Source organism: Nilaparvata lugens, chromosome 3 (genome assembly GCF_014356525.2).
Source record: "Nilaparvata lugens isolate BPH chromosome 3, ASM1435652v1, whole genome shotgun sequence".
NCBI lineage: Eukaryota > Metazoa > Arthropoda > Insecta > Hemiptera > Delphacidae > Nilaparvata > Nilaparvata lugens.
In genome coordinates this window covers 73526964-73543231 of record NC_052506.1, presented here as the reverse complement: position 1 = coordinate 73543231, position 16268 = coordinate 73526964, and the positions used below count along the sequence as shown (strand labels likewise).

The window sequence follows — 16268 nt, the reverse complement described above, 5'->3', positions numbered from 1 at the left end:
ATGAGCAAGATATCGTACTAGAAATATCAACAAGAATAATGGGGAAACGAAAAGCTTCCATTGATAATGGCACATTAGCGTCTGCCATTCAATCACAGGATGCGATTAGCTAATGAGTTGGGCGAAGATTGGTAGCTCAAAGATAGTTCTTTGTAGAATATTTTTCGTAAACGAAAAATACTCATTTCTAAATAAGAGTGAGAAAAATACAGACGCTGTCAAAATGCTTCTAGAAGGTTTGACAGTGCTGTTTCTTATGACTGCAGTGGACTGTGGTACAAGTAGTAGCGATGGTGAAGCAGCAGTAAACGGAGAAGGTAATGTGAATCGATGGACATTTTAAAAAATTAATTTCAAAATTAAATTGATCATTTTTCAATTCAAGTTAATATATAGCTTATTTTTTTCGTATTCAAGATTATCACTGTGAATAAACATTTAACTGTAGAAAGTCAACTTCTTTCTTGTATTGTACCTACAATTGTTGTATTGACTCCTCCTCTAATCACGGACTTGTTCCATATTAGGGGAGTAATTTTCAGGGAAATATATTGTAAAATGTACTTTCTGAAAATAAAATTAATTTGAATATCCTATTGAATAACTATTACACAAACGTAAATTGTATAGTAAATTAACAGTAAGTGAACAATCTCTTATATAAAAAATAAACTGGATAGAAATTGATTACAAGTTTGTGTACCGTAAAATAATTTTAATTCAAGTTGACAAATTAAAATCCTATCAGCCTTAAATATGTTAGCTGGCATAAATTATTTAAAATATAAAATATACAAAAAGTGGTAGTAAAAATCATGAAATCATACACTATAGAATAAGGAGGAATTATAATTTTTGAATATAAATACACGTATTTGTAATTAATTACAGAAGTAATAAAATTTTATTTTACAAGATCACATACTGTAATTAACGTAATTGGGTACCTACATAGAAATTCTTATTTGGTATGAATTCCTTTTAATTTATCGTAGATGTGAAGAAAGGTATTTTCAGCTATAGAAAAATAAAACAAGTCTCTTAAAAAATTAAAACCTAAATTAAAATATGCTTTAACCTTTCAGAATGGCCTACTTGTGAACCAGATTTTTTGAGTGGTCAATACTCCATTCAACATAATAAATACTGTGATAGATTCTTCGCATGCCACAATGGAGTTCCATATCTGATGCAATGTGAAGATGGTTTTGCCTATATGCCATTCAGAGGCTGTAAGCTATTGCATCTAGTAGATTGTACCAATAGGACGAAACTGCGTAAGTACAATCTACGAAACTACGTCAGTACAAGTTTTCAAATTCATAATATAAGTTAACAACTAATTGACAACATAAATAAAATTAAGTATATTGAAATGTTATCAAGAAATTTACCTACTTGAATCAGTACCTAGCTGAATAGGCCCACATTAATAATTTAATGCTTCTTCAGGAAATTTCTTAAATCCACAATTTTCTAAATGGTCATTAAATCACCAGGAGCAAAGCAGGGAATTATGGAAAATATTCTTTCTTATTAAAATCACTTACAGAAGGATATTCGCTCAGTTTACGATGTTCAATTTTTCCCCAGTTAGAAAAACATACTGATTGATATTTTGTATTCTCGTACAGAAAATACATGAATCAGAATTAAAAACAGGGTTTCCACATATTTATATCTAAGATGCATCAATGTGTATCTTGAAAAATATTTTTCATATTCCAAGATTCTCTTGTTTAGCATTTATCTATGAGAAAAGTGTTCATTTGAATTCAATATTTTTTTCATGCAGAGGTGCCGAGAGGAAAAGGAGACTGCCCACGTCTCTATGGGCTTTTCAATGACCCCAAAGGCTGTGGAAGATTTTTCAAGTGCATCAATGGCACCGGTATTCCAGATCAGTGCTTGCATTCGCTCATGTTTGATGACAAAGAGAAAATATGTCGAGGAGCAACTGACGAAGAAAAGCAAAAATGTTTATTGCCACCTGCTCTTCTTGGCTGCACAATAGGTAAGATCACTCAATTACTATACAACACTAGAGAAAGGTTGGAGAAATCACTCTTGAAAACTCAAGAAGATCCATTCTGGTGGTTCGGAACCCACAAAAAATGGTATTCACCCTTCACCATCCATCTTATAACCTGTAACTCATTCTACAGGACAAGGATTGCAGTCATTCTACTTGAAAAAATATACAGTACGATCTCACTAGGCGTCAAATCTGCAAACCCGAAGAAACCAATACGAAAAAAAACAAAGCAAAACCCCACTGTTTCTATAAAAACACTGCTGTAGGCCTACACCTATTTTTGCATCCCTCTGTATTCTGTAAAGAATGAGGGAGCATGAGCCATTTATTTATTCCTATATATGCCTGTATTACATCAGATCATTACAGAACCGATCACTCAAGAAACAGGAATATAGTTTTGTTCTGTAACTTATGTCCTCTCTCATCCATTTCTTTTGCTAAAAATAAAAAAATTATCTAACAACTACGAGCCGGTTACTATGTAAGAGGTCTCCAAAATGAGGACATGTTGTTGAACTATCCATATTCTTTCACTGCAGATTTTCAGAGAAATATTAAAAAGTTTAACGGTTTGGCAACATGGAAAACATCACGGGTGGCCGTTCTTTCTGATAGTCTACACTAAAGAACTCCACAGGAAGTCTCATAAACTGGACTCATGTCACTCATTTTTTGTTGAGTTGCTGTTAGAGTCAAAAGAGCCGAATCATTATCCATTGAGGACCCCGTTAAGCACATACATATTTACAAGAAGTTCACAGAGTCTACATGATTGCATTTCAAATATCTGTCCTCCTATGTGATCATGGTGACAAATTTGCTATTCCTCTATGCTTATGTTATGTTGTCAACCCATCAATTTCTTGAGCAGGCTGTTTGCAACGTTGTATTGTTGATTATTTTGTATTATTTTGTATACTTGTAACAATGACCAATATTCATTGTAAACCAAATGGAAATAAATATATTATTTATTATTTATTTTATTTATGATGTTTCAGGACCGGATGGCTCGAACTACGGATCTTGCACTTGGTTCCAGTGTCCAGCGTTCAACCCACTGCCGTTCGGCGACCACTCTCGCCACCCGTACCCGGGCCACTGCCGCTACTTCGTCATGTGCCTGGCCAATGGCAGCATCAAGATCGGCGCATGCCCAGAAGGGTCTGCGTTCAGTCCGCAGTCGCGCGTCTGCGAGCCTGAGGCCAGCGTCAAGGCGTGCGAGCCGCCCAAACCGCCTTCCACCGCCGCCGTCGCTCAGTCCGGTACTTCCAACACATTTGTAGTTCCCGGATTATTTACCTAGTAGACACTATTTCACTTTTACAGCTTGACATTCACTGAAACCATATCAATCATAAATTTCAGACAACACTGTCGACATATTCAATTACTCAAATATTATTTATTCGGATATAATGAATAATTCAGTCAACAACTTTATAAAAATTCTAAAATAAACAAATTTTTAATTGAAAACTTACAATTTATGAGAGTTTATAAATGACTTTACCACAATGACCAAGATGTAGCCTACAATTAACTAAGTCAACAACAACTAACTTAAGGGCTTACAATTTTATTTATTCATAGTTTGAAACCAGATATATAATATCATTGAACATCTTCTGAAAATTTTGTCAAATGTTTCGTTAACAATATTCTAAAGATCGAGCTTATTAAATAAGTACTAAATAGTATTCAGATGGGGAAAAATAATGTTGTGGACATCACTGAACTACGTTATTTCTCTTCATGACGTCAGATTATCTCCTCAGAGAGGAAACGTTGCACTCAACCTAGATTCACAATCACCATTAATAATATCAAGTGTACCGATAATTTAAAAGTCATTCAGTTTTCGTATGACGATGTTTACGATTGGAAAAACGGACATGTCATGAAAATAAAAAAATGTAATTTTGTAGGAATATTTTGTTGTTAATCAAATACAGTGTTTGTTTAGTGCAATGGTGTGTATGCTAAATATTGGACCGTTGCGTTGAACACACAGGCGGCGATGCCTCGTCGAACCACGGCTCTTGCTCCTGGTTCCAATGCCCGGCACACGGCCTGCTGGAGTTCGGAGACCACTCGCGCCACCCCTACCCGGGGCACTGCCGCTACTTTGTCATGTGCCTGGCGGCCGGCGACATCAAAATCGGCACCTGCCCCCCCGGATCAGCGTTCAGCCCGCTCACCAAGTTGTGCGAGCCCGAAGCCACTGTCAAATCTTGCGAAACACCCATCAAAGAGCACACTCCCAACATTTCTCAAACTTCCGGCAACACGTGCATTATTCCTGGCCTTTTTTTGAGATCACGTGAATTTTTGATCACCGATATGGTAGGCGAGCAACTCTGAGCCATTAGTCCTAGCAATACAATAATCCTCACAATATAAATCAAATACTGAATCGTTGTGGATATTTAAAGAAGTGCTATATTCAATTTATTTTGTTTTCCTTTTTTATTGAACTATTATGCTAGTAGATATGCCATTAAGGCTCGTACTGGAATTTGTATGTTTAAAAAAGATAGCTTTCTTATAAAATTCTAGTTTCAATAAAAAAGAGTAGTTTTGAAGAAATAGTTTTAATTCGTAGAACCTGATTTGAACATAAATCAATCCTCCATCATAAATTACATTTGTACATTTCATAAGTGATAAAAATGACAAAGTTTGTGAATTACAATAAATGATGGCGTTTATAACTAGCATTTGGTCTCAAGTCTCAGACATACAAAGAGTAAGTGGCATCCTGTAAGCTGAATAAATTTAATGGAAAAGTAGAAAAATGAATTATTCAGCATAATTTTCTATCTGTTAGGTTTCTCTATGAGAAATTGTACATGGTTATCTCTTTCATCAACATTGAAATGATTGAAAATCAAAACAAAGATCTTGAAAATAAAACATAGAAAATTGAAGGGTTTGAATAAATTAATGACTACTATTGTTAATGCTTAACTGATCATTAGACAAGATTATTAATAAATAAAGATCAATCCTACAAGATTATTAAAAATGAACATCGAAGAAAATATCACTTCACTTTTAAATATCATTTCACAGATTTTAAATAAATAATTTACATCATTGTCAAAACTAATAAATTACATTGTCAAAACTAATATCAGCCAATAATAATACAAAAATTGTTAAAATTTATTAACAATAGTTTTTATCAGTGCGGATTGGTAGTTATGCTACATTCACCACTTTGCACAAGATTACATCATCAATTTGCCCGTTAGAATTTCGTACACCATTTTCCGACGGAAGTAAGGCATTTCCTTCTGACTGAATGTGATCTTAGCGTTTCGACATTTGTATTCGGCAAACGTGCACGCGAACATACCGCAATCACTGCCATTCATTTGCTGCGGAATATCCTATGCAAGAATGAACAAAAACACAAGATTAAAAATGAAAAATGCTTGTTCTATGATGCCGTTGACTGAATTGATATATTATCGTTGAACACACATGATTCAATAATGTATTAACTTCATGAAATATTTTAAAATAAATCAGTTCAATAGATATAATTCGTAGATATTAGAAATCATAAAATATTAGGATTGCATTATCATACTCGAATTAGTCTCTAATAACTAGGATCGAAAATCGAGCATAGGGTCGTTTTAAAAGACCACTGGTATATGGAAAGGATACCAATAGACGTGCATATCGCGGCATACTGCATAATAAATTCATAAGCACATGTTTTAGCTTATTCCAGAGAATAAACTCATATAATATGAGTTACGCTTATAACAGAGACATAAAATCACTTCACTTATATGGGCTACTTGATTCAAATAGAAACAATATAAAGACTTTTAGTTCCCTTTTATTAAAAACTAAAAAATATTTTTTCTACAACTGCGCGTAAAGAAAGAATTTACATACTCAATTCCCCACGTAAAACAGCTTATTTCTGCGGAGAATCTACTTTTTCGCTCGCTAATCATCTGCGCATGCGCAGTAGATTTTCTTTACGCTCGCAAATCATTCGCGCATGCGCAGAAGAGTTTCTTCACGCTCGCTAATCAGCTCGCCAAAAGACAAACCACTCTCGGTCAGATCTTAACCTAGAAAGTCGGTAGTTGTACCTACAGCCATGATGGATATCAGAGTAGACGAATTATTATAAAATCCGCCAGATATAAGTGATTCAACAGGCTTGTGCAGTTGTAGAAAAAATTGTGTATGTAATTCGCGCGTAATGCTTCTTTATCGCTCTTGCAAAATTATCACGCTCCGCTTCGCGTCGCGTGATAACTGTTTTGCGCGAGCGATAAAGTCGCGCATTACGCTCTTAATACATAAATAGCTATTAACGACTAATTTCGACCATAGGTAATTTTCAAGTGAAAATGTTTTTAATAAAAGAGTACTAAAAGTTTTTATATTGTTTTTATCAGAAACATGAAATATGCACACACTGTCAGCTACTTATTACATATTACACCGTCTATGTCCCTCTAGATTAAACCCCTGGTTTAGTAATACATATTGGAGTTTACAAGAAGGCAAAAGAATAGTTATAAATTAATTAGAAATATTAATATGCATTTTTCATATAGATTGCGTCATTTTTTATTTTATACAACTTTATAAATTAAATTTTGTATAATGTATTCAATGTATACAGATGTCCGGTATTCGTATCCTCCTCTAGAGATTTCATAATATCGGATGGCAATAGTATGCTATCCTGCTTCACTCACCCATTCAATTTTCAATAAACTAGACTGACCTTAGGTGGCGCCTACGTAAAGTAACAAGAATTTCACCTATACCTCATGATTTTCAAAGTTTCTTACATTCAAACAATGAGAACAATATTAAACCTAAGGTCTATAGAAAGAGGTCAGGACATACAAGGCCATACCATATTGAGTCACTTGATAAATAAATTTTCCAATTATTTCATATACTGTATAAGGATAGTTCTACTTTCTTACGTAAGAATTACTTTTCAACATTTAAGATTTAATATGACAAACGGGGTTCAGTGAAAAACTGTCAACTGACATACATATTTATTGGTGGCAAGAGAGATATGAGGTATATTAAGAAGATTTGGACTCTACAAGGTAAATTTCTTGAAAATTTTATGATAAATTACCACAAAAAAATACTCACTTCCATATTCACAGCTTTCCAATCCGATGTGTCATAAGGTGTTTTCTTTTTATCTTTACTTTCTTCTTCCAGATACTTGAGAAGAGCCTAAAGCAGAAGAGATTGTTTAATACAGAGTATGGAAATTGATTGATGGGCTGCAGAAGCTTGACAATACGATTGTGTGAATAAAGAAATAACATTCCTTTCAATAAAAATAAATTAGAAATCTCTACGAATAATAAAAGAATTTTGAAACTTTATAATCAATATCGGACGATTCAACAGGATAAAACACTTTCACTAAATGCAAATGTAATATATATTAAAAAAAATATATGACGCTAAAATTGAATATTAATAAATTATGGAATAAACTTATCTGTTGATTATAATAAGTAAAAACAACTCTATTTTTGATTAGAATATTCAAGTACCGTTTTATAACAGAAATATTATCAAGGTAAGTATTCTCATTATAGAAAGCCAATTATCTTCACCAGCAACACCCAACCAATTAATATTCATTCACTTTTACTTTCTTGTCGATTGTTTACTTTCAAGCCAAGAAATAATATTAGATTTGAAAAAATAAACATCATTCCAAACAATTATTATGCAGTATTGTATAATTTCAATCGTCATATAAATAGTATACTAGTATATATAGTATTGAATAATAGGTGGTTTTAAAAGAATACCACAACTTGAAAAATCTGAAACTCTAGAGTTTAGAAAAGGCCAAAATTCTAAAGTTGGTCCGATTTCTGTAGGTTTGATCGTGGTCACATAATGTACTGAAAAAAATTATCATTTCAAGGATTATAAAAATTTAGCTATGGCTTTGTACACTGAGATCCACCAAGCTTTGACTGCGACTAGTGTTTATGAATACCTACTTGATAATATCTGTGGTGCGTAAACGAAAGTATATAGTGTTGGATGAACTTCAGGTGTTTATAAGTGCAGTAGGTTCATCAATATATGCAGCGTGTGACATCTACCTTGAAACCTTAGGATTGTTTGTGCGTTCTCGTAGATATTTGTATGAACGAAAACGCATCCGATGTGATCGCGGCCTTCTATAAGTTAGTGACGATAATCTGAATTCACAGCAGCTGTTGCTAGTTTGAGTTGATATCGCTAGTGTATGGGGGTGGTCAACTTGTTATCTATTAAAACTCAATTAAATACTCTAAAACGGTACAGTATAATTATGCATAGTATAACTTGCATGAGAGTGGATATGAACGAAGTATCTTCTCACAATGTTTCTTTGATTGAATTCAGGTTTTATAAATTGAAACATTTGAATGACACAATACACACAAAAAAATTACAGATGCAAGGTACAACAAATTTTATTTTGAATGTACAGTATACTTATACTTACTGTAAGACATTTATTGTTATGACTTCCCATACTGTCATAGTATTCAACTCTTTTACTCCTAAAATCCATTATAGCCATGCACCAGTGCACGCCCAGATGTACAGGAACAATGATCAAGTCCTGCGAGAAAATATCTATCTGCAAAACAAAGATTATATAACTTGACAAAATAAAAAAATATCAGTTTGAAAAAGAATCTTTATAAACTAGTCAATTATCACAAGAGTTAAGAAACGCAGTGCAATTTTTTTCATCTAGGCCTACCCTGAAAATAATTTTCCACTCCAGAGAACAAATTGGCCCAGGCCAGAATCGACCAGAGTAAAGCACGCTACCTTGAGACCTGTCCTATTGAGACCTGTCCTGAGACCTATTGCGTTTAACTCCCCTCACATACGAAAAATACTGTTATTATTTGAATAACACTATCATTAGAATGGAAGATTAATTTATAAAAAAATAGTCCTATGACCATCCTCAGTTTATTCGGAATCTTTATATAAAATTTCAAATCAATCAGTTCGGTAAATCAGATGTGATGATTTATAAAACAAACAAATCCCTATATTTCCTGTAATAAATCCAAATTAATTAAATATATAAAAAATATGGATGGAACTTAAAAAATGTGTTTCTTAGTCAGGATACGTAACTTGTTGTACATCGGTCAAGATAAGTGGCCATAAACTATTCGATAACTAAAATGTTAATGTTACCTTTCTGGTCCACCTTTTGAGGGACGCATGGCCCGACTCCATCAACTTTGGATAGAAGAAGGTGTTGAAGGCATACACCTTGGGAAGACCTTCTTTTTTGCTGCGTTCGATCAGCAAATTCATGTAAAAATTTATAACCTGGAAAATACGGAGAAGGATTCATTTTTTGTCACAACCATAATACTCCAGTATCGAAATGAAATTAATATCATCAAGTACAGTTTTCATATTTAATTAATTCCCAACATGTTTCGACTCATTAGAGCCATTTTCAATGACAAATTATGAATTTACTTCAGTATCATACAATTTTAAAAGGTCAAGGTGAAAATAAATAACAAATGAAACAAAACCTACTCTAGAACATGATACGCCATAGTGGGATAGGTCAATTTCCACACAGAAAACACTAAACATATAGAAGACACATTATTTATTTATTTATACGTGGATACAATAACAAATCATATAAATATGATTGGGAAGGAACAACAGGCTTGGCCCAAAACTATTCCATTCCCAAATTTTGATTACATGTCCAAAAAATAGGTTATAAGAGATATCTGAAACTAATTACTATTGTATGTAATTGTAAACTATCTAATATTTTCTGTTATTGGTGAATTATTTTTAGTTTTTTTTGGGGGGAAATAAACATTATTTATAACATTTAAAGTATTGTGCTCACTATAACCTTAGTGTCCGGTTTCCCATTAGGGAACTTTGGACTATATAAGGCGAGGTGGAACTACCCTTGGGTCTCCCCACCACTCAAAGCCATACGTTAATAATAATCTATAACAGTTTATCAAATAACAATACTGGATCATTCATTATTCAAATTCTTAATAATATTTTAGCCGTTAGATTTAGATGGAACAACAATCCGTCAATTTAATGAGGAATCTTGACAACATTTGATGGGAGATTAAGTTAGTCAGTTGCAGTGATAAACAATCTTTCAATAGTGTGATTTACTATAAGCAGTACATTAGTTAATGACAGATTTTGTGACTTTCGTAGAGTATTTGGTAAGTTTTATGGTTTTTGAATCGCTGGTTCTGTGCAATCAGGATCAAAGGAGGAATACCAACATCTGAATAGAGGCTCTCGAGTTTTGGATTTTTCTGAGGATAATACCCATATTATGAGCTCCATGGTTTTAGTTGGTTAATAGGAGAGACGAATAGAGCATGGAATTAAGTTTGGTTTCGAACCACTGGCAGGCACTTTCAAGCTCTTATTGTCAGCTTGAAGAGCTGACCTAGATACATCATAAATATTTGTATAATTATTAGATAACACTCTAATCAATCACTATCTCAATACAGGAATCTTTTGAATAAAATAAATCACACTGTATACTATATCAGAGTTTAGTATGTTCAAATACAATTACATCCTATTATATTAAGCGAGCAATTTCTGTATTTTTATATCTGGTTATTTATTTATATTTGGATATTTATGTTCAACGGATCTCGAAAACGGCTCTAACGATTTTCACGAAATTTGGAACATAGTAGGTTTATGATATAAAAATTCGATTGAACTAGGTCTCATCCTTGGGAAAACTCGCTGAACGACATTAAAAGGATAATACATCCTTGGATGAAACAGCTGAGACTTTCGTCATCTGTGGATATAGTAAAAAGTGAGCGAGTGATTCTGTAGAAAATCAAAATATCGCATCACCGAAATTCATAAGCTGACGTATAGCCAGCTGTGAAATATAAACACCATCATTTTAAAGAATTGTGTTCTGTTTATCAATAAATAAAAATAACGAGCGAAGCTCGGTGCCCCGATATTTTTTACTAACAGTCCATAGAAAGCAATTAACACAATCAGGTTGTCACTAAATAGTATTTGGTTTGAGTTTTGTGAAGTGAATAAATACAGCTTCTAATATATTAGAATTATCAGCATTCGAACCTGTCACAGAAATGTTATGTAAATTGTCAAGTTAACGTGAAAATGAAGCAACAGGTCTCCATGAGTTTTAAGCACTTTACTGTACATACCTCATCATTAAGCCAATTGCAATTGGCCAAGGTATGAATGTCATTCCGGGTTATTCTCAGTCCGAATCCTTCAGCTACTACCGCACTGGGTGGACGTGGTACAAGAGCGGCTTTTATTCTCTCCTAAAAATCAAACAATCAAATATAATAATAGCTATGATAAACTCTATTAATATGGTAATACTTTATATGGGTAGGTATAGGTATAACATCCAATCAAGTTTCAGTGTATTTAAATCCTACTCTATATCTACAAATTCACATGAAAGTTAGCATTGCTTATAATAATTATGGATGTTATTGATGTCCATCAAAAAAGCCATAAAAAATTTCAACTTATTTAGTCCTGTAGTTTTCAGCGAAAGCTGACGAATAAGAAAATGAATCAGGGGAATTTAACTTTTATGTAGAAGTATAACAAGAATACCTCTGCTAATAATAAAAATGATTTGAAATTCGCAAGGACCTGAACAATACTTTATACTTGCCTGTGGCGAATGTACCCATGTGGAAATGAAAGAGTTGACTCTTAGAGAATCTACAGCGATAATACTATGAAAACAGTTGAAATTTCTAGAATAAAGGGAGTTCGTTCTCCTCTACTGGTACAAAATTGGATTATATTATACTTAAAGGAAAACTATTATATTGAAAATGAATTAATTATCTAAATTAAAGTTATTTTAAACACTCAAGCTATTATCAAATTAATTACTTCAAAAGTATTGTCAAATTGACCAATTATTGTTCAACATTATTTGAGGGCTTTTTTATCTTATGGAGATTTGATTGCGTACAAACTGGTTTATGAACATCACTTCAGATTTAATCCACCTTCATCAGATTAACTGTCATCAATGACTAAAAGAAGGAAGTATGGATAATCACTATTGTTAGCATAACTCAGAACTCACCAACATAGCCGGGGTTAATTCTGGCAAAGTGGGCTCTTCTTCGACTGCTTCATCCAGAATAACTGTTTCAGTAATCGCCATATGCCTTTTAATCCTGTCTTCAATAGGAGCCAATGCTTTTTCATTTTGTTTGGCATAAAGGTCTTTTTTTATTTTCTGATTTTGCGATTCCTGGTCGGTTTCTTTCGAGAGTTTTTTATAGGTATCACATCTGAAAGGTTAGGCAGAGTTAGTATTGATTTTGCATGGAATGAAAGCTTAGAAGCAATCTAAGAAATATTGTCATCAATGGAAAAACAAAATTATATTTGAATTTTTGACAATTCCTATACTCTGATTAGAGTCTCTGGGAAGCTTTAAAAACAAACAAACAAACAAACAAATTTTAATTAGGCTACATTGTATTTGGAGAAATACTATTAAACTAGGATAAAATGAATACAATACTTACAAATTCTGTAACCAATCAGGATCAACATATCTGTTGCTTTTTATCTTATCCTCAAATGAATTTACTTTTGGAATAATCGGTTTTCTGACCGGTGTAATTGATACTATTTCGACATCTGAGCCGCCATCGTCGCCTAGAAAAAAAATCAATTGAATTAAAGACATCACATAACTGCGAGAATGATTGACTGAATATATTTGCTCCTTAGTTGAACATTTAATTTACTCAATAAGGTATATTTAAATGTATTCTTATTATCAGCATGATATGATACCTATATGAAAGTCTTACGATAATAATTATAATAACGGTAGATAATTCATTTCATTCAAAAATATAAATGAAACTACAAGGTTAGAGGTTGGAGAACATGGATAATATATAGTTGAAGGAACCATCATTTCCAATACAGATTCAAGGCCCTCAAAAGAAGGGACCGACAAAATACTCAGAATTAATGAGCATGTTCCCCTTGATTACATTTTAATGCTGTCATAAAAAGTTTGTGACTGGCGGAAAGGAGAGCTAAACGTTTGGTTATCTCCAAACTAAATCTAAAACGAAGGAGTAGATCTTGAAGCGGCCCCACCCTCCACCACTTCTTACTTTTCCTTCATATTTCTGGGGAATAAAGCTGGGCAGCGCGCAGCTAGTCCTATAGTGAACGTGGAGAAGGCCATTTTCGAGTCAATAGCACATCGACGAACTACGAAGCCAACGCGTATAGTTAGACTTTACTCGTAACATGGACCGTGATTGACTCCCCGGTAAGCGAGCAAACCATTCCCTACTCTACAATATGCAGTTGCTCCTATACCCCTTAACATAGTCTCAGTAGCAGGGGCAACAATCACCGCCGAATAGACAGTTGTCAGCTTCTCGGCCGTGTTATCCCTCTGCGTCGCTGGGGTTCTTGAGCCAGCCAACACACATTTTACTCCCCTACCGCCCTATATCCTGTACCCAAAAATCCTATACTTAGGCAGGGGGGAAGGGCACCACACTCAGTGAAGCAGAGCCAACTTTCCCCGCTGTCCCTAACCTAAAACCAAAATCGCCACGTTCAGAGGAAGACAAGGGCGCCCGCCAACATATCTTTTGACCGAGCAAGAATAATAATAAGGAGCGAAGTACCACCAATCCACTCGAACCTCGCTTCCTTGCCTCGACCCTAGTCCTCTGAGACTGCAATTCAATCAATTAATCTCTTCATTCAAGATGTACAATGCATATTGTACATGAATGCGTCATCTACATTAAACAATACTTACAATCATTCCGAAAACAGATATAACCAACAAAGATAGTAAAAACAATGAATAAAAAAAAACTAAGAAATTGTCAAAAAAACACAGATTTATTGATACTTAGAAAGAACGGTTTCGGTTATTACACCATTGTAAATCTCTGATAAACTAGTCTAACTTACTAACTTTTAAAAGTCTCAACTACACAAAAAGTGATAGTAAACACAACAAAAAAAGAAAGAAACAATAACAGCCAAGGTAGGTATCCCTAAATTCTTCAAAACTATAAGTTTCTAACTCTTAGGTACTTTTTCAACTCGATTTTGAACCTTGCCCTATCAGTCTCGCTTCTACACGGGAGGTAGCTCATAAATTTCATCCCCATAAAATCTGGACTTTGTTCAAATTTTTCTCTTCTATGTTCCATTATAGATCCTATCCATATATTCCGTCATAAATGTTGTATTTATTTCCCAACAGATCTTTGTTATTTTACATTTTAAGAATGCTCTACTTTTAAGTTTATTCAACTATTCCACTATTATTATTATTATTTTAAATATAGCTCACAAGAGAAGTTTGAAAAACAAATTTCAACTTAAAAGTTTTACTAAAATAGCAAGTTTTTGAATTTAGAGATTTGTCAGCAATAACGCACCCAGACTGTATGATTCATATTTTTTTGAATTCTTATATTATCATTTCATTCTCTCAGGATAAAAAAGATGAAGAGCCATAATGACGTTGAAGTTGCATTTGAAGAGCCATTTAAAGTTGCATTAAGAATGCAGTTTTCTGACTTGATGCAGTACTTCATGTTGTATTTATTAGATTCTTATGGATTAACAAGCAAATACATTACGATTCCAACTATCAACTCGAGATGATTCAGTAATACACTGAAACTGTAGAGCAATTTGACTTTATGCATTACAGTATTTTATTCATTTTAAACATAAATATTCACAACAATGCCATTCGTTACTGAAAGGTATTCAATCTAGTTGTCAAAATAGTCAATAATGATGTAGGCTAGCCCTACGTGGATATCATGTGAGCACGGTTGTCAAGGTGACTGTTTTAGCAACGGACGTTTGCAAGTAAATAACTAGTTGAAGTTAGAGTTTTATGAAGGATTTTGATGAGAGATGTTTAAAGATTATGTTATTTTTATTTTTATCTTGTTCGATGTAAACTTTTAATAAATAAAGTGTCAATTACAAAAGCACATTTACAACATTGGTGTCAGAAGTGGGATAGAATCATTAGAAAAAAGAATTGTGCTAAAATTTTGTTACACAAAAAAAAGTTTTGCATGTAAACAAGAGCAAGATCAAAAATGGAGATGGAAGCATTCAACGAGATGGAAAATTCGCTCAAAGAAGGTATGCTAGAATCTATATCTAATATGGGACAAAACTTGAAAAAGGGATTTAAAAAAGGCATAGATTTAGTAAGGAAAGATATGAATGCTGTGAACAATAAAATAGAAGACTTGAGTAATAATTCAATTCAACAAAGGCAGCAAATTGAAAATGAATTAGAAGTTGTAAGGGGAGATATGAATCTTTTAAACAATACAGTTGAGGTCTTGTCTAATAATACAAATGAACAAATTGCTAAAATAAACAATACAGTCGAGGTCTTGTCTAATAAGACAAATGAACAAATTTCAACAATCAATGCAAAATTAGGTAGGTTGGTGAATGAGATTAATGTTGATGGACACATATTCAATGATGGCATCAATAATGAGGAAACTTACATTATAAATGATGAGAGTAACCTTCCAACATTAGCTACTAACAATACAGTAGAGAAAAATAATGAAAAAGTAAAACCACCAAATTACGACGGTCATTCTTCTTGGAACATTTTCAAAATACAATTCGAAGCAGCGGCTACATTTAATAATTGGACCAATAAAGAGAAAACTGTACATTTGATGTTAGCCTTGACAGGGCAAGCTGCTAACCTGTTGAAAACTTTATCAAGTGAAAAATTAGATTTTGATAAATTAATGTTAGCATTAGAACAACGCTATGGCGATGGCCACTTACAGAACGTAATAACGAAATAAATAGGTCATTGTTGATTGGGAACCATCTTACAGCTCTGACATTGGATGCTGCTAAGAGAGCAGTTCATGCTGTACTACCAACTCGCCAGAGTAGAGTACTAAATACGGATGAGGTGACACAAAATAACAACAATGTAGAATGTTAGCTGTGTGGAGAGAGTGGACATATACAATTATGGTGTCCTCAACAAAAACGTGAAAATCGATGTTGGAACTGTGGAAAAGTAGGACATTCGAAGAGATATTGTAAATTTGTACCTACGAAAAATAAT

General features: G+C 33.5%; 2 protein-coding genes across 2 annotated transcripts; one reads left to right on the top strand and one right to left on the bottom strand.

Annotated features, from left to right (window-relative positions):
* The first annotated feature begins 86 nt into the window (after nucleotides 1-86).
* Nucleotides 87-4755, top strand: LOC111046878. The gene is made up of 5 exons (XM_022332519.2): nucleotides 87-317; nucleotides 1086-1277; nucleotides 1796-2014; nucleotides 3040-3303; nucleotides 4053-4755. Exons 1-5 carry the CDS (start codon nucleotides 113-115, stop codon nucleotides 4400-4402), a joined length of 1230 nt encoding a protein of 409 aa, XP_022188211.2. The 5' UTR covers nucleotides 87-112; the 3' UTR covers nucleotides 4403-4755.
* Nucleotides 3482-12848, bottom strand: LOC120350570 (sentrin-specific protease 1-like). The gene is made up of 7 exons (XM_039424524.1): nucleotides 12670-12848; nucleotides 12219-12429; nucleotides 11305-11427; nucleotides 9281-9418; nucleotides 8565-8702; nucleotides 7193-7279; nucleotides 3482-5433 (listed from the first exon to the last, which is right to left on the bottom strand). Exons 1-7 carry the CDS (start codon nucleotides 12831-12833, stop codon nucleotides 5272-5274), a joined length of 1023 nt encoding a protein of 340 aa, XP_039280458.1. The 5' UTR covers nucleotides 12834-12848; the 3' UTR covers nucleotides 3482-5271.
* Nucleotides 12849-16268: the final 3420 nt, after the last annotated feature.